Source organism: Oncorhynchus nerka, linkage group LG5, assembly GCF_034236695.1.
Source record: "Oncorhynchus nerka isolate Pitt River linkage group LG5, Oner_Uvic_2.0, whole genome shotgun sequence".
NCBI classification, from domain to species: domain Eukaryota; kingdom Metazoa; phylum Chordata; class Actinopteri; order Salmoniformes; family Salmonidae; genus Oncorhynchus; species Oncorhynchus nerka.
The window spans coordinates 53551772-53579564 of record NC_088400.1 but is presented as its reverse complement, the minus strand read 5'-3'; the positions used below and the strand labels follow the sequence as shown (position 1 = coordinate 53579564).

The following is a 27793-nucleotide window of genomic DNA, read 5'->3' as shown; positions in this document are numbered from 1 at the left end:
TCGTCAATGAGCGTTTCTGTGTGGGTTCTATGTCCTTCAGTTTTGTGGCTGGATTCTGATTTTACCCTCACTGAAAACCCCTTGGATTGTGGACTCGGGATCGCTGCTTTACGTGCAGCCCTGAACACAAAACCTGCGTTTGTTTTGCGCGGATTGTGTAGCCTGTTTTATTCTAACTTTATGCACGAAATGGAATGCAGAGTATTGTCAATTCAGAGTCATGTTGTCAGGGGATATGTTGGCAATAAATCGGCATCATTTCCGTTACAGGTAGGAATCTATTATATTCTGATACAATGTTTTGATGAGCTAATGTAACGCAATTGTGCGCGCGTGCAGGTAGCAAAAGGTCACATGGCAAATACCCTTTTGGCGTTCCCAATGGTGCTCCCAATGGTGATGACAATTCCTGAACACTCCAAATACATAGAGATGATGGTGTATTTTACATGTAATAATCATTAGACATATTGTTATCAGCAGTGATAAATTGCGAGAATATTCATTCCATGATCATGCCTGTCGGATTATGCACAACACTGTAGTATGGACGTGTGTGACATTCGTGACGGATTTTACTCTTGCAGCAATGCAATCTCGTCAATAGGGTCCGGGTGTCATCCGTTCATCCTCTTCCTCCTCATAATCAATACCATCGTGACATCACCATTTTCTCATCCTCCTCATCACATTAGACACTGCTGTGATTTGGGTACCATGGTGGTCATTATTTCCCTGAACAGCGTTGTTTGTCATCCAAATGTACAGGTCCGTCATAGATGATGACCGTAAAGGCGTTTCAATTAGCTGGAATCCGATGTTTCTGCTATCCTATCAGTCAAGAAAGACAGCAGAGAGATTCTGCATGAATGACTGACGTATTTAGCGTATATTCCTCTGACTGACGTCACTAAAGAGGAGACAGGAGCTTTTAATATAATTATCTTGATTAAACCCTTAGGCCAAAAATTATTCACAAAAATGATTTACCTCCTGTTTCAATTGGTTATATCAAGTGGCGATTTTAGCATGTAAATCTTGGTGGGGCAGATGCATGCGAGCAAAGCCATTACACAACACAATACTAAACAATACATTAATTGTACTATGATGGACTGTTAGGGCCTACAAAAAGCTGTCCCAAGAGCAGAGCTTTCTTTTCAGCACCATGGAGTGAATCATTACCACCGCTACACCTGGCTACATAAGTGAAGCCTTGTCTGGCAGCTTAACAGTTCATTTAGCCTCATTTACTGCCCATAGCTGATATGGCTGACTTGCTTAAACAAATGTGGCTTCTACTGACAATTGAGATGTACAAACTATGGCATAAGGGGACAAAAAGCGGATAAGAGGCAATCCGTAATTTCGATTAAGACATTATTGAGCGAGTCTAGACAGACGTAGTCAATATAATTATTTGTTCAGCACTTTTGAAATGTGCAGCGACAGAATTCAGGGCATGGGCCGTTCTTACAGTATTCTCCCTGTACACCAAGTCAGAACCATAGGATGAATAAAAGGGGGAATATAAGCAGACAATGAAAGTTCTTTCAATATTCAATGATGACATTTCTCTAAAACAGGCTATAGGCTACATGTGCACCACCAAATTAGAACAGTAGGCTAAGTTATGGGGGGGGAAGGGACCAAATTATTAGGGAGAGGCACATGGGCTACTAACAGTTTACTACACAACATACACTTAGTATTACTTTCTTAGCTACAGTATACATATCTCCCTGGCATATTACATCATTTATTGAGCAGCATGCAATACATTTTTTCGTCTCACCTTTTTGTGCTGTAATCACTTGAACAGGAAGGTGGCACGGCCATTCTTCTTGTGGGCAAATTTTGTCATCAGACTTTGTGATCAAAGTCTGCCATTCTCTGGATTTATGGTGTTTTCAAGACACCTGGGAACCCAAAAAACAAGGTTGCATCATGACGTCAGTGATCTTCAGGTTGCAGCTCTAGAAAGAGGCCAGAGTTCCCGACTTGGAATTCCGAGTTGGATAACTGTTCAAAACGTATTTTCCCAGTCAGAGCTCGTTTTTTTCTGAGTTCCCAGTTGTCTTGAACTCACTGAAGTCTGAGATTTCCCAGTTCCGAGTATCCCGTTGTTTTGAATGTGGCAGAAGTCAGGCTGGATTGACAGCACGGCCAATGTAATAAACCTTTTCTGGCCCATGGTGTTGCATGTGAATGTTTATCCTTTTAAGCTTGAAAAATAGACCCTTAAACCCAGACTTGGACCACATATCCTCTCCACTGAATAGTAGGTTGGTGATTGTTTTGCAACACTTGCAGTTAGCCACTGATTCCATCCAAACCACTCATTGTTGAATATGCGATTTCCAACTTGTTTTATAATGTTTATGTCCAATGGCCGATGAGCACCGATACGTTTTATCTATAATTTCTCTTCATAATGACAAGGATTAAAAATAATTTTCCAGTAGATTGTCCACTTGATTCATGATTATGACTGCTTGTCTAGCTTGCTAGCTAAGATTTTGAAAGTATGATGTTGAAATGATCAGTCCTATCAAAGCTACAGTAGATGCAGTCAAAAGTTTGGACACACCTACTCATTCAAGGTATTTTGATTATGTTTTACATTGTAGAATAATAGTGAAGACATCAAAACTATGAAATAACACATGGAATCATGTAGCAATTAAACAAGTGTTAAAAACATATATTTTAGATTCTTTAAAGTAACCACCCTTTGTCCTTATGACAGCTTTGCACACTTGGCATTCTCTCAACCAGCTTCACTTGAAGTGCTTTTCCAACAGTCTTGAAGGAGTTCCCACATATGCTGAGCACTTGTTGGCTGCTTTTCCTACACTCTGCGGTCCAACACATCCCAAACCATCTCTATTGGGTTGAGGTCGGGTGATTGTGGTCAGGTCTTCTGATACAGCACTCCATCACTCTCCTTGATCAAATAGCCCTTACACAGCTTGGAGGTGTGCTGGGTCATTGTCCTGTTGAAAAACAAATGATAGATGGGATGGCGTATCGCTGCAGAATGCTGTGGTAGCCATGCTGGTTGAGTGTGCCTTGAATTCTAAATAAATCACTATACAGTGTCTCCAGCAAAGCACCCCCACACCATCATACCTCCTCTTCCAATCTTCACAATGGGAACCATACATGCGGAGATAATCATGTGGCTTTATTTACTCTGTGTCTCACAAAGACCAAAAATCTCAAATTTGGACTCATCAGACCAAAGACAGATTTCCACTGGTCTAATGTCCATTGCTCATGTTTCTTGGCCCAAGTAAGTCTCTTCTTATTGTTGGCGTCCTTTAGTTGTGGTTTCTTTGCAGCAATTTGATCACGATGGCCTGATTCACGCTTTCTCCTCTAAACAGTTGATGTTGAGATGTGTCTGTTACTTGAACTCTGTGAAGCATTTATTTGGGCTGCAATCTGAGGTGCAGTTACCTCGAATGAACTTATCCTCTGCAGCAGAGTTAACTCTGGGTCTTCCTTTCCTGTTGTGGTTCTCATGAGAGCCAGTTTCATCATAGCTCTTGATGGTTTTTGCGACTGCACTTGAAGAAACCATCAAATTTCTTGAAATGTTCCGGATTGACTGACCTTCATGTCTTAAAGTAATGATGGACTGTTGTTTCTCTTTGCTTATTTGAGCTGTTCTTGCCATAATGGACTTGGTCTTTTACCAAATAGGGCTGTCTTCTGTATACCTGCCCTACCTTGACCCAACACAACTGATTTTCTCAAACGCATTAAGAAGGCACACCTGTTAATTGAAATGCATTCCAGGTGACGACCTCGTGAAGGTGGTTGTGAGAATTCCAAGAGTGTGCAAAGCTGTCATCAAGGCAAAGGGTGGCTACTTTGAAGAATATCAAATATATTTTGATTTGGTTACTACATGATTCCATGTGTTATTTCATCATTTGGATGTCTTCACTATTATTCTACAATGTATAAAATAGTAAAACAAAAAAAAACTGTAATGAGTAGGTGTGTCCTTTTGACTGGTACTGTATAACATGATTTAACATCATTTTATCTGTGTCCAATGACCTTGAGCCTTCTTGAATGGACACTTCTAATGTAGATCTATGGCAGCACCCAAGGGGCTTGAGTTTTCAAGCTCTCCCCGTAGATTTTGCGGTGACGTTGGGTCCCAATGAGTGACAGAACACTGAGCCAATCGCGGCGCAACTAGAGAACATTACCAACCCCTACGCTCTGTATTTTCCTCTGGCTGCCCCACCAACAAAAAAATGGGCTAGCCTGCTCAATACAGTGCAGGAGTCAGTGTAAACGTGAGGCTTTGCACCAGTTACATTATGTAATTTTAGTTGAAGACAACTAGGAACCCTATTGTACAGGTAGCTGAAACTGCTAGTCCAAATATAAGTAAAATGGCTGGTCATTTAAAACGTGTAGGGCTGTACTAGCTTTGTGGACTATTTCCACCATATGATGTGGACTTAGACAAATTAAATGGGCCCCAATAGCCCAGGGGATCCTCACTGTTAGTCACTGACTCAACAGCTGTATAGGTACAATACATTTCAGAATTGCATGCATTAAACACTACGAAAATTTATTTTTAGTTGTGGAATAATACAAATGTATGGGGGTGGAATTTCCCTTTTGGGGGCTGGTTCAATGGCATTTTTAAATGGACCACCAAATCTCTAAATCTGGCCTTTTGTATAGCCTAGATCAGTAGTGTTCAACTCTTACCCTACGAGCTCCGGAGCCTGCTGGTTTTTTATTCTACCTGATAATTAATTGCACCCACCTGGTGTCCCAGGTCTAAATCAGTCCTTGATTAGAGGGGAACAATGGAAAAAAAGCAGTGAAATGAAATGGCATTTGATACGATTCCACATTGTTCGTCTTCAGCACGATGCTTCGATTAATGCTCTGTCTGTCTCTTCCACAGGTGCTGGGGTTTGAGGTGGATTCAATCAACTCGGTACAATTCTCCAATCATACAGGTACATATAATGTACAGCAGGGTTGGGGTTAATTCTATTTACATTTTAGACAATTCAGGAAATACACTGAAATCTTACCTACCAAGAGAATCCCTGTCAGTTATAGTCACAGCTGTGTACATTCCCCTTCAAGCGAACACCAAGACAGCCCTCAAGGAACTTCACTGGACTCTATGTAAACTGGAAACTATGTATCCGGAGGCTGCATTCATTGTAGCTGGGGATTTTAACAAAGCAAATTTGAGAACAAGGCTACCTAAATTCTATCAGCATATTGATTGCACGACACGCAGGACTAATACTCTCGACCACTGCTACTCTAACTTCCGCGATGCATACAAAGCCCTCCCTCCCTTCGGCAAATCCGACTACGACACCATCTTGCTCGTTCTGCCTTATAGGCGGAAACTCAAACAGGATGTACCAGTGACGAGAACCATTCAACGCTGGTCTGACCAATCGGAAGCCACACTTCATGATTGTTTTGATCACGCGGACTGAAATATGTTCCGGTCAGCCTCAGAAGACCAACATTGATCTATACGCTGACTCGTGAGTGCATTTATAAAGAAGTGCATTGGAGATGTTGTACCCACTGTGACTATTAGACCTACCAAACCAGAAACTGAAAGCGCAATCCACCACATTTAACCATGGAAAGAGGTCTGGAAATATGTCTGAAAATGAACAGTGTAGTTATTCCCTCCGCAAGGCAATCGAACAAGTGAAATGCCGGTACGGGGACAAGGTGGAGTCACAATTCAACAGCTCAGACACGAGACGTATGTGGCAGGGTCTACAGGAAATCTACAAAAACAAAAACAGCCATGTCACGGACACTGACGTCACGCTTCCAGACAAACTAAACACGTTCTTTGCCTGCTTTGAGGATAATACAGTGCCACCATCGCGGCTCTTTAACAAAGACTGCGTCTCCTTTTCCGTGGCCAACGTGAGAAAAACATTTAAACTTGTTAACCCTCGTAAGGCTGCTGGCCCAGAAGGCATCCCTAGCTGCGTCCTCAGAGCATGACCAGCTGGCTGGTGTGTTTACGGACAGATTCAATCGCTCCCCATCCTGGTCTGTTGTCCCCACATGCTACAAGATTATTCCTGTACCCAAGAAAGCAAAGATAACTGAACTAAATGACTACCGCCCCGTAGCACTCACTTCTGTCATGATCATATCACCGCCACCTTACCGACCACACTAGACCCACTTCAGTTTGCATAGTGCCCCAACAGGTCAACAGATGACGCTCTCGCCATCACAGTGCACACTGCACTACCCCCTCTGGACCAAAATAATACCTATGTAAGAATGCTGTTCATTGACTACAGTTCGGCATTCAACACCATAGTACCATCCAAGCTCATCATCAAGCTGGAGGCCCTGGGTCTCAACCCCGCCCTGTGCAACTGGGTCGGTCCTGGACTTTCTAACGGGCCGCACCCAGGTGGTGAAGGTAGGAAAAAACATCTCCACTTCGCTGACCCTCAACACATGGGCCCCACAACGGTGTGTGCTCAGCCCTCTCCTGTACTCCCTGTTCAGCCACGACTGCAGGGCCATGCACACCTCCAACTCAATCATCAAGTTTGCAGACGACACAACAGTAGTGGGCTTGATCACCAACAACGACGAGACAGACTACAGGGAGGAGGTGAGGGCACTCGGAGTGTGGTGTCAGGAAAACAACCTCTCACTCAACGTCAACAAAACAAAGGAGATGATCGTGGACTTCAGAAAACAGCAGAGGGAGCACACCCCTATCCACATCGAAGGGACAGCAGTGGAGAAGGTGAAAAGTTTTAAGTTCTTGGGCGTACACATCACAGACACACTGAAATGCTCCGCCCAGACAGACAGTGTGGTGAAGAAGGTTCAACAGTGCCTCTTCAACCTCAGGAGGCTGAAGAAATTTGGCTTGTCACCCAAAACCCTGACAAACTTTTACAGATGCACAATTGAGAGCATCCTGTCGAGCTGTATCACAGCCTGGTATGGCAACTGCACCGCCCTCAACCGCAAGGCTTTCCAGAGGGTTGTGCGGTCTGTACAATGCATCACTGGTGGCAAACTACTTGCCCTCCATGACAGCTACAGCACCCAATGTCACAGGAAGGACAAAAAGATCATCAAGGACCTCAACCACCCGAGCCACTACCTGTTCACACCGCTATCATCCAGAAGGCGAGGTCAGTACAGGTGCATCAAAGCTGGGACAGACTGGACACTTTAATAAATGGATCACTAGTCACTTTAAACAATGGCACTTTAAATAATGCCACTTTAATAATGCTTACATATCTACATTACTCATATCACATGTATATACTGTATTTTAAACCATCTACTGCACATTGCCTATGCCGCTCGGCCATCGCTCATTCATTTACTTATATGTACATATTCTCATTCACCCCTTTAGATTTGTGTGTATTAGGTAGTTGTTGGGGAATTGTTAGATTACTTGTTAGATATTACTGCACTGTCGGAACTAGAAGCACAAGAATTTTGCTACACTCGCATTAACATCTGCTAACCATGTGCACTAAATATGACCAATAAAATTTGATTTAATTTTGAATTCCAATTCTCTTCAATTAAGAAAATGTGGAATTAGAATTTGGTGTACTTTCTGAATTGCCTGGAATTGAAATGGAATTTAGAAGTATAGAAGTACCATGTGTTGCTGTCTTGAATATTTTTAATCCTTCTTGATAGGAAATTATTTCATATTTTTGAGAGAAGAACAGTGGTACCGTTACTATCATAGCTGAAAGATCTTGCCATATTTTGCATATGCTAACAATTGTCATATACACCAAAGCTACCTGCCACCCCCTAACCTTCCATTATATTTTCACTATGACTGCAATCAACCTTTATCACACGAAACAAAATCTCTTCCAGATTGAAAGTGGAGCTGTTGTGTGATGAAAAGAAATGGGTTTTGTGCTTTGTGTCACATTCCTCATTGTGTCAAGTTATCAGTTGTCACTGGTTGTAATGGCTAAAGTGACGCCACATGTACAATTTGTCCTCCCTTAAGTGGAGGAGATGAATTGTCTGTCAGGGCCAGTTCAGGACACAGTCTCAGGATTGTATTTTGCTCTACATGGGATCTAACTGGGGGATAGACTACACGCTGACAGTGCGGGTGATCTGAGAGAAACTGAAACGATGGTATGACAAGAGGCCGCTTTTGAGCCGCACTACAATATAGGCCACTGCACTTATTGACTCTCTCACTCTTACACACACACCTGCCCTGCTTAATAGGCCTTTGACGTTACTAAATAAAATAGCAAGTTTGTGGCCATCTTCAGTGCCACTGGTGTGTCTTGGATCATCCATTAAGAAGTGTTCCCAGCAGGGTTCAAACCTGGGTCTTCTGTGCCCTACAAAACTGTGTTAGCCCACTAAACCTACACAAATCATCAGGTCTCAGACAAGGTTACTCATGACGCAAGCTTACATGACCCACCCCCTTTACACTTTACTCCCCTTTGACTTCCTCCTGCGCCTCACATGAACCCATCCAGGTTACAGCACCAATGTGACCAACTGTAGTTCTCTTGTATGTCACAAGATTGTGTTAGCCGGCTTAGTCTCAGGAAAGGTTACTAATCAACATGCGAACAAGGTTCTCTGAACCACCCTTGTTACAGGAGCTCCGTTTTGAAGTCAGTCAGTCTCACAGTAATCTCGCTCAGATATCCAGGGATTCTATGAAGACTTGTCAGGTTGTGTCCCAAACCATGGACCCCTATTCCCTATATAGTATGCTACTTTTGACCAGGGCTTATAGGGCTCTGGTCAAAAGTAGTGCACTATGTAGGGAATAGGGCGTCATTTTGGACGTAACCTCCAGGCACCGCCAATCACAGCCCAATCACTTCGCTGCCTGTTCACGCCTCACTGCCGCATGAGTCACCTGCCGGCGGCCCAATGAGCGCATCACATCCACCACAGAGGAAACTCCAGCTCTGTTGTGATGTCAATAGTGACAGCAGAATGCAATGGATGCCACTAGTGCTATTGTGTAACAATTGTGCCAAACGTTTTGTTGTTGTGGACACTGTTATAGCCTAGGATGGGAGGGGGCTGTTGGTCTTCGAGCTGAAGATGAATGACATGGTAGACACCAGTGTGTTTGTGTGTGCACACGTCCGTGTGTGTCTGTGAAAGGAACATGTGAATGAGTGCTAATTGAGATCACACCACTGTCAGGCTCCTCTCGGTTTCCATCTCACTTCATGTATCGCTCCGTCTGGAAAACCACGGATGCCTGCCTCACCCTGATGAGCAGCGTGTGCAAGAGGGAGAGGAAGTGAGTGATTGTGAGGGAGATTTAAAAGGGAGCAGAGGGAAAAGTAAACTGTGTATCTGACGTAGGTTTGGGGAATGACCCTATCTATTGCACCGCGTCAGTCAACATATGAATCAGCCAGCCTCGTGTGCCCGCTGGTGTGTTCTTGCTAAGTGTTCATTCATGGGCAGATGTCCTGGAGAGCACAACCGTGTCAAAGAGCCAACTTGGCTGTGCTGACCTCATCCGCTTGAATGATCCAGGTCGCCGTTACGGTAAACATTTATCTAGAAGGATCTGTACTGTTTAACGAGGGGAGGCACTGTCCTGCTATCGTCACCCCTATTAGAGCTCTCTTCTCTGGGCTTGGGGCCCAAGCTAATCCCTGGCCCCTCAGCCCTCACCATGCTATATGCTAGTCCCATAGCCCTCTCTGTCCACTTGTCACACAGCTCCCTGTGTCCTCTCAGCCTCCCTACGCTCCCACAGCTTCTGGGTAATTGGGTAAATGTCCCCCATTTGCTTTGATACAGAGTTCACACCTAACCGACTGCATACAGCCCAACAGTACAAATCAACCGTGTTTAAATCCGCTTTAAGTCCTGAAGTTTACATGATACCTCTGAGTCAGGGGAAGACTTAGACAACCAGGTGATGGGTTTTCCTTACTAATCAGTGACTTTAATTCATCAATCAAGTACAAGAGCAGAGTGAAAACCCGCAGACACTCGGCCCTCCGTGGAATGAGTTTGACCACGTGCTCTGAGTGATTTAAGCTTAGGTTTGTTATTATGTTCAGGTTTTAATTATTTAGAATGCACCAAGTGGGAAAAAAGAGTTGGTGCCTCTAGGGCAATTCAAACAGCTAATTAAGAACCTTTTTACTGAAGAATGGGTTTGTTTTCTATGATTTAATTCGCTTTTTGTGTATTGGTTTATGTTAATGTGTATATTAATGTGTATTGGTGTGTATTTGATACAAGGCTCATCTGTAAAAGAGACCTTGGTCTCAGCATGACTCTCTGTCAAACTAAGGATACAAATAAATTCAAAAATACCGATTTGTTTGGGACATCATGATGCCCAAGTAGTGCATAATAATTAAAAGACCCCATACACGTCGCTCATTAATTATCCATCTCTGAATGCCTTAAAATGTGTTGCCACCTAAATCAGACTCATTCCTCTGGTTATTTTTGTTGCATTCTTATGTCCCTGCACTGGGTTAATGGAAGCTAGTTTTTGAAAAGACTTGGCTCAGACTTATCCTTTATAAGCAGTTCCGTTTTGGCTGAGGATGAGAGGATGCCACCTCTTTACTACTGCTTAAGGGTGCCCATTGTTACAGGTTTTTACTGTAGTTTCTTTCGAGACAGGAACATGCTATATCGATTGGATCATTACTGTATCTACTAACTCAGCAGTCTTTTTTTCTCATAAGCACACAATCACACACAGTTCATTGAGTTGATGTGTGGAACATCACACATCATTTAGATTCTGGAACATCAGAGCAATGTAGGCCAAAACCCTGCCCCAGTCACAAGGGTCTCTCCACTCATCACACATCAAACATTACTGCAATGAGGAGGATCAAGACTTTATTTATGTGAATGACTTAGGCTAGCCACTGCAGTTTTATTTCTGATTGTGTACCAAATGGCACCCTATTTCCTATAGTGGCAAAAGGGCTCTGGTCAAAAGTAGTTCACTATATTGGGAATGGGTACCATTTGGGATGTAACATTTTGTCTATTCCCTTGCCCAATAGTATTCTTGCAAGGTTTTAAAGAACAGTGTTTTTAATGTGTGTGTCTGTGTAAGTGTCTCTCTGTGTTAGCTTCAGGGGGGCAAAGAGAAGCAGGGCCTGATGGGTAGATTCAGCTCAAAACGCAGTGGCGGTTATCTTCCCAGTGGGGAAGGATACGCAGTGTCTATCTCTGTCTCTTCTTCACTCTGCACGTGCTGAAGAAAATGTGTGTGTGTGTTTGTGTATGTGTGTGTGTCTTGGATTGTGACGAGCTGAACATGCTCTTCCCAGCAGCGAGTTATGCAATTGCGACAACAGAAAAGTATGACAAATAGAGCCAGCCCTTCCTCTCCTCTCCTCTCCTCTCCTCACACACACACACACACACACACACACACACACACACACACACACACACACACAGACGAGCAGCAGCAACTCTTTATTGCTCTCAGCCCCTCAGGCTTTCTTCTGGCCTGTTACTAGGCAACCAGCACCACACCATGTGATATGCTGGGTGACTCACCTGAAGTGTGACATCACAATTCCTGCGGCACCGTCTCACTGTGGCTGGGGGCTTCTCTAGGCCTCCTCTGTGTAGAAGAAACATCAACTGTAGTTTTCATCATTTAAACCATAGAAATGAATGAAGATACTATTCTCCACACTTTCCCCAAAGTTGCACTGGCTCAATCCCCGTCATAGATTGAAAAGCATTGGTGGAGGGAGCTTTCACCATTGTTACATCCATTACAGGGGAAGTGTTGTCACTCTGTTGTGGAAATTGTCATGTTGTCTCCCTGACCCCTCACCTCTAACCCCTGACCTCTGTCCTAGGCTACTCCCACTGGAAAGGCCAGGTGCTGACCGCTGACGAGCTGCACGTCCTCTACGAGGGGATCAAGCTCAACAACGTCCACCACTACGACTATGTTCTCACAGGTGAGACGCACACACAGAAAGAAGTGAAGGCTAGCGGTAGCAGTGCTAGCAGACTGGGGATGGTTGTTAGTTTACATCAAGTATTTATTTATGATTGGTTAGACTGCCTTGTACACGTTCACTGCTAAAAGCAGAATTGCAGTATACAGTCAAAAAAGAAACTAGAAGAAAAAGGAGATAACAGTTAGCTAGCTGAAGAAACATTTTATAGAGAGCAGCTAGCTAAGTCAATAGCTTCAGAGAGTGCCTGCTTCTGGTCAAGGCGTACATTCTCTTCAGACAGATGTTGTTCTCGTCAGTCCTCAGCTCCCCCTGTAGCTTTCCAGGGAGAACACAGGAAGCAGTAGATGGATATGAGCCTCATGAGGTCACCTAGACAGAGATGGTGTCGGCTGCAGGGTTTTACAGAACCTGATGTCAGTCAGGCTGTCAGATGTTCGCCCACAGACACTGTTCTGTGGTAGCTGTCGTGCTCTGCTAGCCCTGGCCCAGAGAGAGAGAGACGGAACAGAAACGCTGGCACTCCCTGATGGATTACGCCTCCTCTCCTATCACCTTGAGAGGGAGAGGAGAAGAGAGAGGGAGAGAGAAAGAGGGAGCAGACAAGCAGAGGAGAGGAGAGAGTGAAGGTCATGGTTTTATTCTTTCCCGAGTCCTTGTGAATCTGTCAAGGTGTGAAACGTAACTAAACTGGAATGTGTTGGAACAGCTACATTCTAGTTACCAGACTATTGGTTGGTCAGCTCTTTTATTAAGACAGACTGCTAGACATTTGGAAGTAATTGTTACGGACACACTAGAGTAGTTGAGACTTAAGAGGTGAGCACAGCTAAAAACATAGGCTACGTACTGTATATCACCAACAATTAAGAGGTTCACCTTAAATAGACTCTTAGGAGTGACCAAGACTATTGGCTGTGAGACAGACAGCATTTGTCAGTTGAAACTTTGTCTGTAAGAAACATAGCTTACAAATGGGACTTACAGATGTATCTGCGGTCACATACATGGCATAAAGTACACTGCGTATATCATCCAATAAGTGGGTAAACTGAATGAGTGTAGTTTGAGTTAGAATCTAGCCGCGCCAATTTGCTCCCTATTCCCAACTCTTCCCGTGGCCCTAAATCTTTGTAATTAACAGATCGGTAAAATGTACGAAATATGGTGGAAGCTCAACTAGTACACTGCTCATGTAGTGCATAGAGATGTGTGAAAGTCACACCTTAGTCTGAAGTGTCCCCACTTGCGCTGCCAAAAAGCTAGCGTCAGGAGGGCGGGCACGTATGTTTGCAAGCCAGAGGTCCTGTGTTCGAGCCCTCGGTATGAGCCAAGTTAGGAGGAAGCATTAGTCGCTAAGCAAGCAGTGTGACCTTATTTACACTCATACCTATCCAGACCCTTTGGACTGGCAAAAGTCTAGGGTTAGGGACTAGGAAGGGAATTGGTGTTGAGACAGTTAGCCCCTGTGTGTTTAAATTGGCCATGAGGACAAGTGAGGCACCCACACAAACAAGCCTTACATCAGCATTCCCATTGAATCTTCTCCCTCTCTGTCTTCCTCTCTTCTGGCCCTTATCTCCTACCTACTGTACGTACAGCCAGCACTGCAGCGACAGCAGGTCCTGCTCTCATGCACACAAACACTGCAGAAAAGACTCCACCTGCCTCTATGCAAATACAATGAAAATCTCAGGCGTGACATGGTCCACGAAGAAGCATTAATTGTGTCCACTCTGAGAAAGCACTGACACACTCACTGTCACTCCATGATCCCTGATCCTCTCATTAGAGCCCTGGGTGAGGTTTTGGTTTTGTCTGCAGTGAACTGTATAAAACTTTATTGAGACATTAAGGAGTTGGTTTTGACCCAGAATCATGTTCTCCCTTCAGGGTACACTCGAGACACTTCCTTTCTGGAGATGGTTGTGGACATCGTACAAGAGCTGAAGAGGGCCAATCCTAAACTTGTGTATGGTGTGTATCCCTCACTGTTACCCCTATGTGTGTGTGTCTTGCACATCTGTTCAAATCAACAGGGTGGGGTTCGACCACTACTGATCACAAGTTCAAGATGCCTGTATGGGTTATTGTTAGGGCCAAGAGTTTGTCCTGACCACCTGACCAGGGAGAACTGGTCTGGAAAAACTCCTGGCCCTAGCTATTGTATCATCCTCTTCAGGTTGGTGTTGACAGAAGCGTAAGGACACAAAAAAAAGAAAAGCCTCACACTCTCATGGCTCCAGAAGCAATACATGTAATAGATTTTACATTTTATTTTTTATTTCACCTTTATTTAACTAGGTAGGCCAGTTGAGAACAAGTTCTCATTTACAACTGCGACCTGGCCAAGATAGAGCAAAGCAGTGCGACAAAAACAACACAGAGATACACATGGGATAAACAAACATACAGTCAATAACACAATAGAAAAATCCATGTACAGTGTGTGCAAATGTAGTAAGATTAGGGAGGTAAAGGCAATAAATAGGCCATAGTGGGGAAAAAAATACAATTTAGCAATTAAACACTGGAGTGATAGATGTACAGAAGATGAATGTGCCAGTAGAGATACTGGGGTGCAAAGGAGCAAAAAAACAAAAACAATATGGGGATGAGGCAGTTGGGTAGGCTATTTACAGATGGGCTATGTACAGGTGCAATGATCGGTAAGCTGCTCTGACAGCTGATGTCAGAGCAGCTGACAGCTGTTATTCGACAGCTAAGCTGCCTTCATCCGGGTTTCAGGGTAATGACAAGCTTGATGTAGAATATAGCTTGCCGTATGCTTCCCAGTTGAAACAGGTCATGCATATATTATGACAACATTTTGTTTGTTTTGGTCTTCAGCAGGTTCTTTTTGGGCTGTTTGTGCACACAACATTTTTCCTGAGGCAAGCCGAAGTTCGGTAGGCGAAGTCTAGCCCCCTTTGTCAGTGATTGGTCAACAGTACTACTCCTAGTAGGAGTGAGAACATGAAGTGTTGTCAGTCTTCAAGTGACGACTAGTTTTCATGCACATTCTTTCACATGAGAAATACTGCACCAAACATCTTAGTCACATGTAAAATTGTGTGATTAAGACTAACCCCTGCAAAAACTGGGGTTAGTAGGTTGAAGTAGGAAGTTTACATACACTTAGGTTGGAGTCATTAAAACTTGTTTTTCATCCACTCCACAAATTTCTTGTTAACAAACTATAGTTTTGGCAAGTCGGTTAGGACATCTACTTTATGCATGACACAAGTAATTTTTTCAACAATTTTTTACAGACAGATTATTTCTCTTATAATTCACTGTATCACAATTCCAGTGGGTCAGAAGTTTACATACACTAAGTTGACTGTGGCTTTAAACAGTTTCGAAAATTCCAGAAAATGATGTCATGGCTTTAGAAGCTTCTAATAGGCTAATTGACATCATTTGAGTCAATTGGAGGTGTACCTGTGGATGTATTTCAAGGCCTACCTTCAAACTCAGTACCTCTTTGCTTGACATCATGGGAAAATCAAAAGAAATCAGCCAAGACCTCAGAATAAAATTATAGACAAGTCTGGTTCATCCTAGGGAGCAATTTCCAAATGCCTGAATGTACCACGTTTATCTGTACAAACAATAGTATGCAAATATAAACACCATGGGACCACGCAGCCGTCATACAGCTCAGGAAGGAGACGCATTCTGTCTCCTAGAGATGAACGTACTTTGGTGAGAAAAGTCCAAATCAATCTCAGAACAACTGCAAAGGACCTTGTGAAGATGCTGGAGGAAACAGGTACAAAAGTATCTATATCCACAGTAAAATGAGTCCTATATCGACATAACCTGAAAGGCCGCTCAGCAATGAAGAAGCCACTGCTCCAAAACTGCCATAGAAAAGCCAGACTACGGTTTGCAGCTGCACATGGGGACAAAAGATCATACTTTTTTGAGAAATTACCTCTGATCTGATGAAACAAAAATAGAACTGTTTGGCCATATTGACCATCCTTATGTTTGGAGGAAAAAGGGAGATGCTTGCAAGCCGAAGAACACCATCCCAACCGTGAAGCACGGGGGTGGCAGCATCATGTTGTGGGGGTGCTTTGCTGCAGGAGGGACTGGTGCATTTCACAAAATAGATGGCATCATGAGAAGGAAAACGATGTGGAAGTTAAAGCTTGGTCGCAAATGGGTCGTCCAAATGGACAATGACCCCAAGCATACTTCCAAAGTTGTGGCAAAATGGCTTAAGGGCAGCAGTCATTAACAAGTCAAGGTATTGGAGTGGCCATCACAAAGCCCTCACCTCAAATCCCATAGAAACTTTGTGGGCAGAACGGAAAAAGCGTGTGCGAGCAAGGAGGCCTACAAACCTGATTCAGTTACACCATCTCTGTCAGGATGAATGGGCCAAAATTCACCCAACTTATTGTGGGAAGCTTTTGGAAGGCTACCTGAAACATTTGACCCAAGTTAAACAATTTAAAGGCAATGCTACCAAATACTAATTGATACTAACTTCTGACCCACTGGGAATGTGATGAAAGAAATAAAAGCTGAAATAAATAATTGTCTCTACTATTATTCTGATATTTCACATTCTTCAAATAAAGTGGTGTCCCTAACTGACCTAAGACAGGGAATTTTTACTGGGATCAAATGTCAGGAGTTGTGAAAAACTGAGTTTAAATGTATTTGGTTAAGGTGTATGTAAACTTCCGACTTCAACTGTATTCAGACACTTTACTCAATACTTTGTTTAAACACCTTTTGCAGCCATTACAGCCTACAGTTTTATTGGGTATGATGCTATAAGCCTGGTACACCTGTATTTGGGGAGTGTCTTCTATTCTTCTCTGCAGATCCTTATGAAGGATCTCTCTGTATTTTGCTCCATTCATCTTTCCTTTGATCCTGACTAGTCTCCCAGTCCCTGCCGCTGAAAAACATCCCCACAGCATGATGCTGCCACCACCATGCTTCACCGTAGGGATGGTACCAGGTTTCCTCCAAACGTAACGCTTGGCATTCAGGCCAAAGAGATTAATATTGGTTTCATCTCATGGTTTGAGAGTCATTTAAGTGCCTTTTGGCAAACTCCAAGCAGGCTGTCATGTGCCTTTTACTGAGGAGTGGTTTCCGTCTGGCCACTCTACCAAAAAGGCCTGATTGGTGGAGTGCTGTAGAGATGGTTGTCCTTCTGGAAGGTTCTCCCATCTCCACAGAGGAACCATTGGGTTCTTGGTCACCTACCTGACCAAGGCCCTTCTCCCCCGATTGCTCAGTTTGGCTGGGAGGCCATCTCTATTAAGTCTTCCAAACTTCTTCCATTTAAGAATGATGGAGGCCACTGTGTTCTTGCAGACCTTCAATGCTGCATACATTTTTTGGTACACTTCCCCAGATCTGTGCCTTGACACAATCCTGTCTCAGAGCCCTACGGACAATTCCTTCTACCTCAAGGCTTTGTTTTTTTTCTGACATACACTGTCAACTGTGGGACCTTATATCGACAGGTGTGTGCCATCCCAAATCATGTCCAATCAATTGAATTTACCACAGGTGAACTCCAATCAGGTTGTAGAAACATCTCAAAGATGAAACAGGATGCACCTGAACTCAATTTCAAGTCTCATAGCAAAGGTATCTCAATACTTATGTAAATAAGATTTATTTTAAATATATTTTTCAATAAATTACCAAAGAAAATTGCTTCATCATTATGGGGTATTGTGTGTAGATTGATGAGGATTTTTTTTTATTGAATACATTTTAGAATAAGTCTATAACGTAACAAAATGTGGAAAAAGGGAAGGGGTCTGAATACTTTCCCGAATGCCCTCTATTTTAGATGAATTCTGCCTATTTTTTAAATTCTGAACCTAAGTATGCAGACGCCTTAAGCCCTTAATGCATTTAGAAAAAGTGCTGACAGGACCGTTGTATCTGTATCAGCGAGTCCCAAGTAAATAATTGTCAATTAAGCTGCAAACTAAGATTAAAGTTGACATAATTTAATAACGCCCATGCATTTCCATGTAAATTAGCTGAACAACATGTAGGAGCAGGATGAATAAAACTGCTGTAAGCGCATGTTTACAGTCTGTTCTGAGGGCAGTGTCGTTATTCATTAGTGTACAACATAGCAAAACATTTTGCAACGGAAAATGAAAACGAGAATTTCTTTGTTCGTGTTGTCCATCCCCATTTCGTCCCGTTCTCTTCTGTGTGGTGTCTAGTGAATAGGACCCAGGTGTTTGATGTAATTAGCTGATGATGAACCTAGTCAGAAGACGTCTTGGGTCAGGTTAACTTCGATACAAAAACATCTGTAATGTCTGTGTAAAACTTGAGAGATCTGTGTTAGGGATTGAGTGTGTTCTCGTTTGCCTTTTCAGTGTGTGACCCGGTGCTGGGGGACCATGGCTCCATGGTGAGTACTTTTGTGTTTTTGTGTTACGCTGCCTGTATTTTGTACGTTTTATTGAACAGAGCAGAAAAGATCATGAAAAGAGAATAGTGGGGAAGAGTTCATTGGAAGAGTTCATCATAGACAGTGGGTCGGATTTGAACCCACACTGACAGTGGTAGGTATGTATCCTACACAATCTAGGCCACCAGAGAGTACTGTGCCTTTAATGAGGGATCAGATGGTACTAGTAAGTGATGTCACTACTCCTGCTCAATCTCATTCAATGGGGCAACGCTGACCTTCAGCTTTACCTGAACCAATGAGTTAAGCCTAAGACCGCAGCCACACTGAGACACATAAACGGAAATCTTATATGCACTCATCAGTTGTCTGTTCAAGACAACTCTTTTTGGATGAGCTGCATAGGTAAAAGGGCATGTTGAGCATTTTTTGATGGATAATGATCTCCATTGTCCGTTGAAAAACCACTGGCACCCGTACGGGATTTGTAGCGATGAGACAAGATAGTAGCTACTAAACAATTGGATATCACGAAATTGTTGGGGAGAAAAAGGGGTAAAATTTCAACAAAAAAAGGAAAAAGAAAGAAAAAAGAAAAAGAAAACCACTGGCAAGTTTTTCAGACACAAAGTCACAATGTGGCCGTGGCCTTAGAGACCCACTTTCACTTTCTGCTGTCCCATGTCCCTTCTCTGTCTGTCTCTTCCTGTCCCTGTCTTTCTCCCTCTATCTCGCCCCCCGAGCATCAGGGATCAGTTGACATTATGTCATTGTTGCATCAAGGTGTGGGTGTGTGTGTGACGTGTGAGTATTGCAGAGGGTGGATTGGGGAAGGTTAGACCACATCTCATTTCACAGTGACAGATGAAATTAACATGAGCCGAGCTGCCCTCGCTGTTTGTACGGAGAAAATTATGCGGAATAATTTGCTCGATTGTGACTCATAGTGCGTGCGTGCGTACGTGTTACAGTGTGTGTGTGTGTGTGTGTGTGTGTGTGTGTGCGTACACTAGAGTTTGTATGTGTGTTTGATAGGTAGAGAGAGCACAAGGGCATACATGCATACTGTTTGTTGATGTATATAGTGACATTGAGAAAAATGGTGTGTATACTTGTTTGTTTGGACAAGATGTGCTCATCATTCTGATTGGCTCAATGCATCCATCCTTTCCTTGCTAAGCATCTCAGTAGTCTAAAGTTGCTTCCTTTCCTCGTCCCCTTTCCTTGTCCCCTTTCCTTCATCTGCTCTGATCTGAGCTAGGCAGCAATTTCAGCTCGGTGTAGATAAATAAGGGCTGATGAGGAGAGGCAGCCACTTCAGGTGATTGAGATGCACCCTGTGTGTGTGCTTGCGTGTGTGTGTGTGTGTGTGTGTGCTTGCGTGTGTGTGTGTACCTGCTCACCGGTACTGATGTGTTTCTTCCTGACTCCAGTACGTTCCTGAGAACCTGCACCCGGTCTACAAGAACAAGGTAGTGCCAGTGGCCGACATCATCACACCCAATCAGTTTGAAGCAGAGTGAGTAATAGTGAACCTATAAGGCTGCTCCTGCTGTGTGTGTGTGTGTGTGTGTGTGTGTGTGTGTGTGTGTGTGTGTGTGTGTGTGTGTGTGTGTGTGTGTGTGTGTGTGTGTGTGTGTGTGTGTGTGTGTGTGTGTGTGTGTGTGTGTGTGTGTGTGTGTGTGTGTGTGTGTGTGAGAGATGGAGCGTTAAAGCACCCCAGGGATTGTGTCGTATCTGTTACTATCAGTATCACGAAGCCTCATCCACATCCTAATCAACTACATTGATGTAATTTTACTCACTATCCCATCAAATGATATACAGATACACTAAAGGCCTATGTATGGTGTGTAGCATGTCAGTAAGGTGGTTGCTACACTGAGTTGATGGTTCTTGATACCCAGTCACTCCTCTCTGTGTTTGTTTGCTTGTGTTTTTGTCTGTATTCTTCCATCATTGTTCCTGTGTTGGTTTGTGTGTGCTGTGTTGGTTTGTGTGTGCTGTGTTGGTTTGTGTGTGCTGTGTCGGTTTGTGTGTGTCTGCTCCACTGCTTCTACCCTCCCTCCTTTCAACCCTACTTCTGAATCACCTCCTCGCTCGTCACTGCAATCCCAGTTCTAGTGGTGCACAGGGTCCCTCTGGTGGATACCCATGGAATTACAGATGAATAATAATATACTGTCCGTTGTGTCTGAAGTGTTTCCACAGCCTAATGATAGTCTCAGTTGTTTAACTTGGAGATGATGGCGTAAATGTTGCTCACTGTCTCTCACTATGGCACTAGAACACTATAGAAGAACACTAAACAGACTCTTCCTTAGACTGTTTGTTGGTTGCTGTTTACAATGAATGTGGTGTTAGTGTCAAGCAGATGAGGCTGGTGGGGGGAGATATAGGAGGACGGGCTCATTCTAATGACTGGAATGTTATGAATGGAACAGATGTGTTTGTTCCATTTATTCCATTCCAGCCATTACAATGTGCCCGTCCTCCTATAGCTCCCCCCACCAGCCTCCTCTGGTGCCAAGGTTAAATTACCATGGGTGTGTTTGTGTGTGTGTGTGTGTGACCTTATTAATGTGCACATGTTTGTCCTCCAGGCTCCTGACAGGGAAGAACATTAGCACAGAGAAAGATGCAGTGGAGGTGAGTCTTAGATGCCATAGAACATGCAACAAATATATTATGTTGCAAAGTTGTCATCAAGTCATGTCAAACCTTAAGTAAGCAGATGGCATCCACACCATCGTTTTCACCAAGCCTTCCATGACAGTTGTGATTTCCTCAAGGCAAAAAGAAATGGTGTATTTAAAAAAAAATGTCTCAAGTTTTGAGGGAGTGTGCAATTAGCATGCTGACTGCAGGAATGTCGACCAGAGATGTTGCCAGATATTTGAATGTTCATTTCTCTACCATAAGCCGCCTCCAACGTTGTTTTAGAGAATTTGGCACTTTGTCCAACCGGCCTCACAACCGCAGACCACGTGTAATCACACCAGTACAGGACCTCCACATCCAGCTTCTTCACCTGCGGGATCGTCTGAGACCAGCCCCCGGGACAGCTGATAAAACTGGGTTTGCACAACCGAAGAGAAACTGTCAGAAACCTTCTCAGGGAAGCTCATCTGTGTGCTCGTCATCCTCACCATGGTGTTGACCTGACTGCAGTTCGGCGTCGTAACTGACTTCAGTGGGCAAATGCACACCTACGATAGTCACTGGCACACTGGATAAGAGTGCTTTTCATGGATGAATCCAGGTTTCATCTGTACCGGGCAGATAGCAGACAGTATATATGGCGTTGTGTGGGCGAGCAGTTTGCTGATGTCAACATTGTGAACAGAGTGCCCCATGGTGGCGGTGGGGTTATGGTATAGGCAGGCATAAGCTTTGGACATCGAACACAATTGCATTTTATTGATGGTAATTTCAATGCACAGATATACTGTGACGTGCCATTGTCGTGCCGTTCATCTGCCACCATCACCTCATGTTTCAGCATGATAATACCCAGCCCCATGTCGCAAGGATCTGTACACAACTCCTGGAAGCTGAACATTTCCCAGTTCTTCCATGGCCTGCATACTCACCAGACATGTCACCCGTTGAGCATGTTTGGGATGATCTGGATCTATGTGTACGACAGCGTGTTCCAATTCCCGCCAATACTGACTGGTTTTCTGATCCATGCCCCTACCTTTTTTTTTTTAAGGTATCTGTGACCAACAGATGCATATCTGTATTCCCAAGAAGGGTGGAGACGGGGATTGGAGCCCTGTCTCTGCAGGGGAGGCATGAATATGTGCTGGGTGTTACCAGCTCAACCATGGCTCTACACAGAAGGGTGCATTTTTTAAGTATTTGAATAGGGACGTGGCACCATTAGATGTAGCAGGTAGTTGACCTTTGACCCTTTTCCCCTGGCTGCTGCCTCTTTTCCCAGGTGATGGACCTGCTCCATAAGATGGGTCCTGACACAGTGGTCATCACCAGCTCTGACCTGCCCTCGCGTCTGGGTGACCGCTTCCTTGTGTCCCTGGGCAGCCAGAGGACGTGTAAGTGTGTGTGGTCAAGAGTGGGCAAACTAACAATGACCATTAGTAATTGATGTAACTGTCATGGTTTTATATCCCATCTGTGAATCATTGGTCATTGGTGTAACATTTCCTCTTCTTGCATCTCCAGTGATGCCTGATGGTACCAAGTCCACCCAGAGGGTCCGTATGGAGATCCCCAAGGTGGACGCTGTGTTTGTGGGGACAGGGGACCTGTTTGCTGCGATGCTGCTGGCCTGGACTCACCACTACCCCAACGACCTCAAGGTCTGCAGTGTACACTAAAGCCAGTTATAAAACCTAGAGGACTGATTTGGCACCAAAGACTGAGATGAAGTTGCCCATAGATCATTGGTCACTAACCATTTCTGAGTCAAAATGCAAGTCGAGATCTAAACATGACTTAAAAAAACGTAAGCCTATGCAACATTAACCAATTAAAAACAGTTCTGTAGCAATGAGGTTTGTTCAATAGGCTATAGGCCCAATATAGTATCACTGCATATTGGCTACGCTTGAATTGCCCTGCCAAAGTTGTTCTTCTCAGACCATTTTGAAATGGTTTCAAAATGTTTGGTATCAGGTACGAAGGTAAGACCCAAGTGCAGACTGTGTGAAGTAACAATGTTTAATGTAACCACAGGGGCAGGGAAACGACAGGTCAAGGCAGGCAGGGGTCGATAATCCAGAGTAGGAGCAAAGGTACAGGACGGCAGGCAGGCTCAGGGACGGGCAGATTGATCAGGCGGGCGGTTACAGGGTCAGGACAAACGAAGGTCAAAAACCAGGAAGACGAGAAAAAGAGAGGCTGGGAAAACAGGCGCTGACAGGACAAATGCTGGTAAGCTTGACAAAACAAGATGAACTGGCAACAGACAGACAGAAAACACAGGTATAAATACACAGGGGATAATGGTGAAACGGGCGACACCTGGAGGCGGGTGGAGACAATCAACAAGGACAGGTGAAACAGATCAGGGCGTGACAGTTTGGTATATGATCAGACTGGTAATAGATCATTTGTTATAGTCCTTGTGAGGCACAGCTGAGTGAGCATAATAATTAGCTTCTTTTTTTTTACTAGACTGATGGCCTGCGTCTGATGATCAATCTGAGGGGAGGGAGCAGCGTTGAGGCTGCCTCTTATCCGACTCACCATCCCTCTCTCTCTCTCCCTCAGCTCGGAAAAGGGGACACAGTCTTCCAGCTGATGGCAAAACTTAAGTCGCACTGCATTATTTCTGCCTTATGTACCAATTCATGTTGTTACTCCAATGACCAGAGAAGTTAAATATTCTTTGATATTAAAAAAGACACAAGCCTCTAATAATAACTAAGCAAGCTTATCGAAACACTTTCCTATACTTATTCATTGCAGCTGCAGTGCTGGTTGTAGGGAAGTAGGGAGAACGCACATTGTATGACTTATAAAACTGTTGAACAAAGTGTTGACAGTGCTGAATAATAACTTAAACAGGAACTTACTCATAAAAACATCAGCACTTTGCTGTATTCGTTGAGTCTCACATTACCAACTTTGCTGTGCGTTCGAGGCTTCTTTTTACAGCATATGGTGCAAGGGAACTAGACACGGTGATCTGAGCTGGGATTGGCTAGCAGTAGACCTTTAGGTTCACTTGATCTGCTCTCTGGGCCTGCCGGGTAGGCGGTGTTCTACCTTCAGACACATGAAATCGTTTAAAATGGTAACACTTTGCCTTCCTGGCACTAGGGCTGCTGAATCAAGTGCACCTACCCCAACAGCATGAAACCATTTTTTTTTAAAGAGGAACGCAAGGCTTTATCATTCGTTTTTTTTACAGAAATGTTTTGGTGATTGAGTAGGAATGGCTTGGAGATGGACCAATCGCGATCGACCGGTTGGGGACCACTGCCTTACATGCTGATCTTGAGTCAGTTTTGTATTTCCCCCACTAATGGTGAAGATTGGGGAAGGGGAAGATGATCTGAAATCTAGGGGAAACTTCACCCCGGAGTGTGATAGTAATGGCCCTCCGTGGCGCTGTCCCTGCTGTCACAGAAGCAATCAATAGAATAGATTGGAGGGGCAGCGTCTAGGTTTTATAGCTAAATCTCACCACTGATACTGTCAGCATCATACTTTGAATAATAGTGATATCAATCAGTCAGCTACGTTCCCACCATTCGAACTTCCCCGAATAATTCTCAAGGTAACTTGATAGTTGTGGTATGCTGGCGCTCTTCCCAATGTTTCAAACGTTGTCTGGACCACTGACGGGGTGCTCAGTCCTAGGATTTTAAAACTGCAATTGTAAAAGAAGGATCAGGATGGCGGCTTCATTTCCTTTGAAAGTTTCAATATTGCTTTGACAAACAAGTCTCTGTCTTTCTCTCTCTCTCTCTGTTAGACTGCATGTGAGAAGACTTTCTCAGTCATGCATCACGTTATCAAGAGGACCATCTCCTATGCTCACGGTAAGACAAAATCAAGCATCATTTTACTCACTCTAAGAAGTGTTTGTGTGTACATGTGTTCGTGTTTAAGATTCTTGAGCGTTCTTTTGCTCCTTCTGTCTTTTGTTTTTCTCTTTCTCTGGGTGATTCTCTCTCTCCTCTTTCCCCCCCTCCATCTTTCTCTCTTTCAGAGTTAGCAGGGCCTGGCCGAAAACCCAGCCCACCTCAACTGGAGCTGAGAATGGTTCAGAGCAAAGCGGACATCGAGGACCCCGCCATCGTGATGGAGGCTACTGTCCTAACCCTATAGAGCCCCCACATCCCATCCCATCCCCCTCCCCCACCCACCCCTCCACCCGCTCCACAACCGCACAATGTATAGGTGTTGTACATTTTTATCTGTAATGTGACATTGCCTTAGAAATCTCTTACAGAGCACAACATTTCCATATGAGGAGACTTAGCAGGGTATGGATGGACAGACTGGGGGTGAGCAGAGGAGGGGAAGACGTGAGTGGACTGGGGTGGGGCCTACTGCACCTCGCGCACCTCCCTTTGACAACCTGGTCTCTCTCGGTCTCTCTTCATCTCTCCCACTCCCTCTATGAGCTCGCCTAACCTCTTGGTTTGTCCTGCACACACAGCTTCACAGCCCAGCCCAGGCCTAGACTATTCCAAGGCCAGGCATCACAGGGCTTAGGCCTATTGGAGTTGCAGCACTAGCTAACTACGGTGGCAATGTGGTGGCCCAGTCTAGCTAAGGCCGAGGTTATATCTGGTAGAGGTTGATCGATTATGATTTTTCAACGCCAATACCGATTATTGGAGGACCAAAAAAGCCGATACCGATTAATCGGCCGATTTTTATATATATATTTGTAATAAGGACAATTACAACAATAAAGAATGAACACTTTTATTTTAACCAAATATAATACATAAATAAAAATCTATTTAGTCTCAAATAAATAATGAAACATGTTCAGTTTGGTTTAAATAATGCAAAAACACAGTGTTAGAGAAGAAAGTAAAAGTGCAATATGTGTCATGTAAGTTCCTTGCTCAGAACATGAGAACATATGAAAGCTGGTGGTTCCTTTTAACATGAGTCTTCAATATTCTCAGTTAAGAAGTTTTAGGTTGTAGTTGTTATAGGAATTATAGGGCTATTTGTATTTCATATACCTTTGACTATTGGATGTTCTTATAGGCACTATAGTATTGCCAGCCTAATCTCGGGAGTTGATAGGCTTGAAGTCATAAATAGCGCTGTGATTCAAGCATTGCGAAGAGCTGCTGGAAAACGCAGGAAAGTGCTGTTTGAATAAATGCTTACGAGCCTGCTTCTGCCTACCACCGCTCAGTCAGACTGCTCTATCAAAAATCATAGACTTAATTATAATATAATAAACACACAGAAATATGAGCCTTAGGTCATTAATATGGTCAAATCCAGAAACTATCATTTCGAAAACAAAACATTTATTCTTTCAGTGAAATACGGAACCATTCTATATTTTATCGAATGGGTGGGATCCATAAATCTAAATATTGCTGTTACATTGCACAATCTTCAATGTTATGTCATAATTATGTAAAATTCTGGAAAATTAATTACGGTCTTTGTTAGGAAGAAATGGTCTTCACACAGTTTGCAACAAGCCAGGCGGCCCAAACTGCTGCATATACCCTGACTGCTTGCACAGAACGCAAGAGAAGTGACCCAATTTCCCTTGTTAATATTGCCTGCTAACATGAATTTCTTTAAACTAAAAAATATTATTGTGTATTGATTTTAAGAAAGGCATTGATGTTTATGGTTAGGTACATTGGTGCAACGACAGTTCTTTTTTCGCGAATGTGCTTGTTAAATCATCACCCGTTTGGAAAAGTATGCTGTGATTCGATGATAAATGAACAGGCACCGCATTGATTATTTGCAATGCAGGACAAGCTAAACTAGTAATATCATCAACCATGTGTAGTTAACTAGTGATTATGTTAAGATTGATTGTTTTTTTATAAGATAAGTTTAATGCTAGCTAGCAACTTACCTTGGCTCCTTGCTGCACTCGCGTAACATGTGGTCAGCCTGCCACGAAGTCTCCTCGTGGCGTGCAATGTAATCGGCCATAAACGGTGTCCAAAAATGACGATTACCGATTGTTATGAAAACTGGAAATCGACCGTAATTAATCGGCCATGCCGATTAATCGGTCGACCTCTAATATCTGGCCTGCAAAAATCAACCAACCAACAATATGTCAATCAATCAAGCCCTGTGAAATACATGCACAGCTGAGGGCAGAATACTGATCAGGGATAGGATAGAACCTGAGGCACTTATTTCAGTGGAGGAGTGGTGGTTTAGACACGTTTTACCTCACATGTCACAACAGGACAATGGTTTTGGGTATGTTGATTCTTAAATCAATTGTCCATGTTCGGTGCTTAGATCATGATCAGTGTATGATCATTGTAAGCACGTCACTAACTTTGTGGTTGTATGTTTTTGTGTTGTTTGTTATTTGTTATTTACAATGTGTGAAATGCTGGAGATCTATCATTTCAACATTTGTTGATATATGATCCTTGTGTGTTCAAATTTCAATGTTACCATGCGTATGTCTTTTATTTTGGTCTTAATTGGATGTAAGGTCTAGCAAGGATAATCTACACTGTTCGTTTTATACGTGCAAAACATTCATATACTTTTTTGTGTATTTGTATATTTACATATCTTGGGCAGATATAATATTGATATGGTTTCTCTGTCTGTGCCAAACTTGTGAAATCAAATTATGTTAGAGAGTGCCGAACTGGCTGTTTCCTGATACAGACATGAAATTGCAATAAAGTTAATATGAATCCTGTTA

The 27793-nt window shown here is 43.5% G+C and overlaps 1 protein-coding gene across 1 annotated transcript; it reads left to right on the top strand.

The window, feature by feature from the left end:
• Positions 1-27793, top strand: LOC115129629 (pyridoxal kinase-like). The gene is made up of 11 exons (XM_029660208.2): positions 1-270; positions 4946-5000; positions 11904-12008; positions 13902-13985; positions 18389-18423; positions 19857-19942; positions 21027-21072; positions 22370-22481; positions 22612-22748; positions 24872-24938; positions 25109-27793. The coding sequence occupies exons 1-11, from the start codon at positions 7-9 to the stop codon at positions 25225-25227; spliced, it is 1110 nt and encodes a 369-aa protein (XP_029516068.1). The 5' UTR covers positions 1-6; the 3' UTR covers positions 25228-27793.

Excerpts from the sequence above, each read along its gene's own strand:
- LOC115129629 (XM_029660208.2), top strand. The coding sequence starts at position 7 with ATGAGCGTTTCTGTGTGGGTTCTATGTCCTTCAGTTTTGTGGCTGGAT. Across the intron at positions 18,424-19,856 it reads TGGGGGACCATGGCTCCATG|TACGTTCCTGAGAACCTGCA; the intron begins GTGAGTACTTTT and ends TCCTGACTCCAG. Across the intron at positions 22,482-22,611 it reads CCTGGGCAGCCAGAGGACGT|TGATGCCTGATGGTACCAAG; the intron begins GTAAGTGTGTGT and ends TTGCATCTCCAG.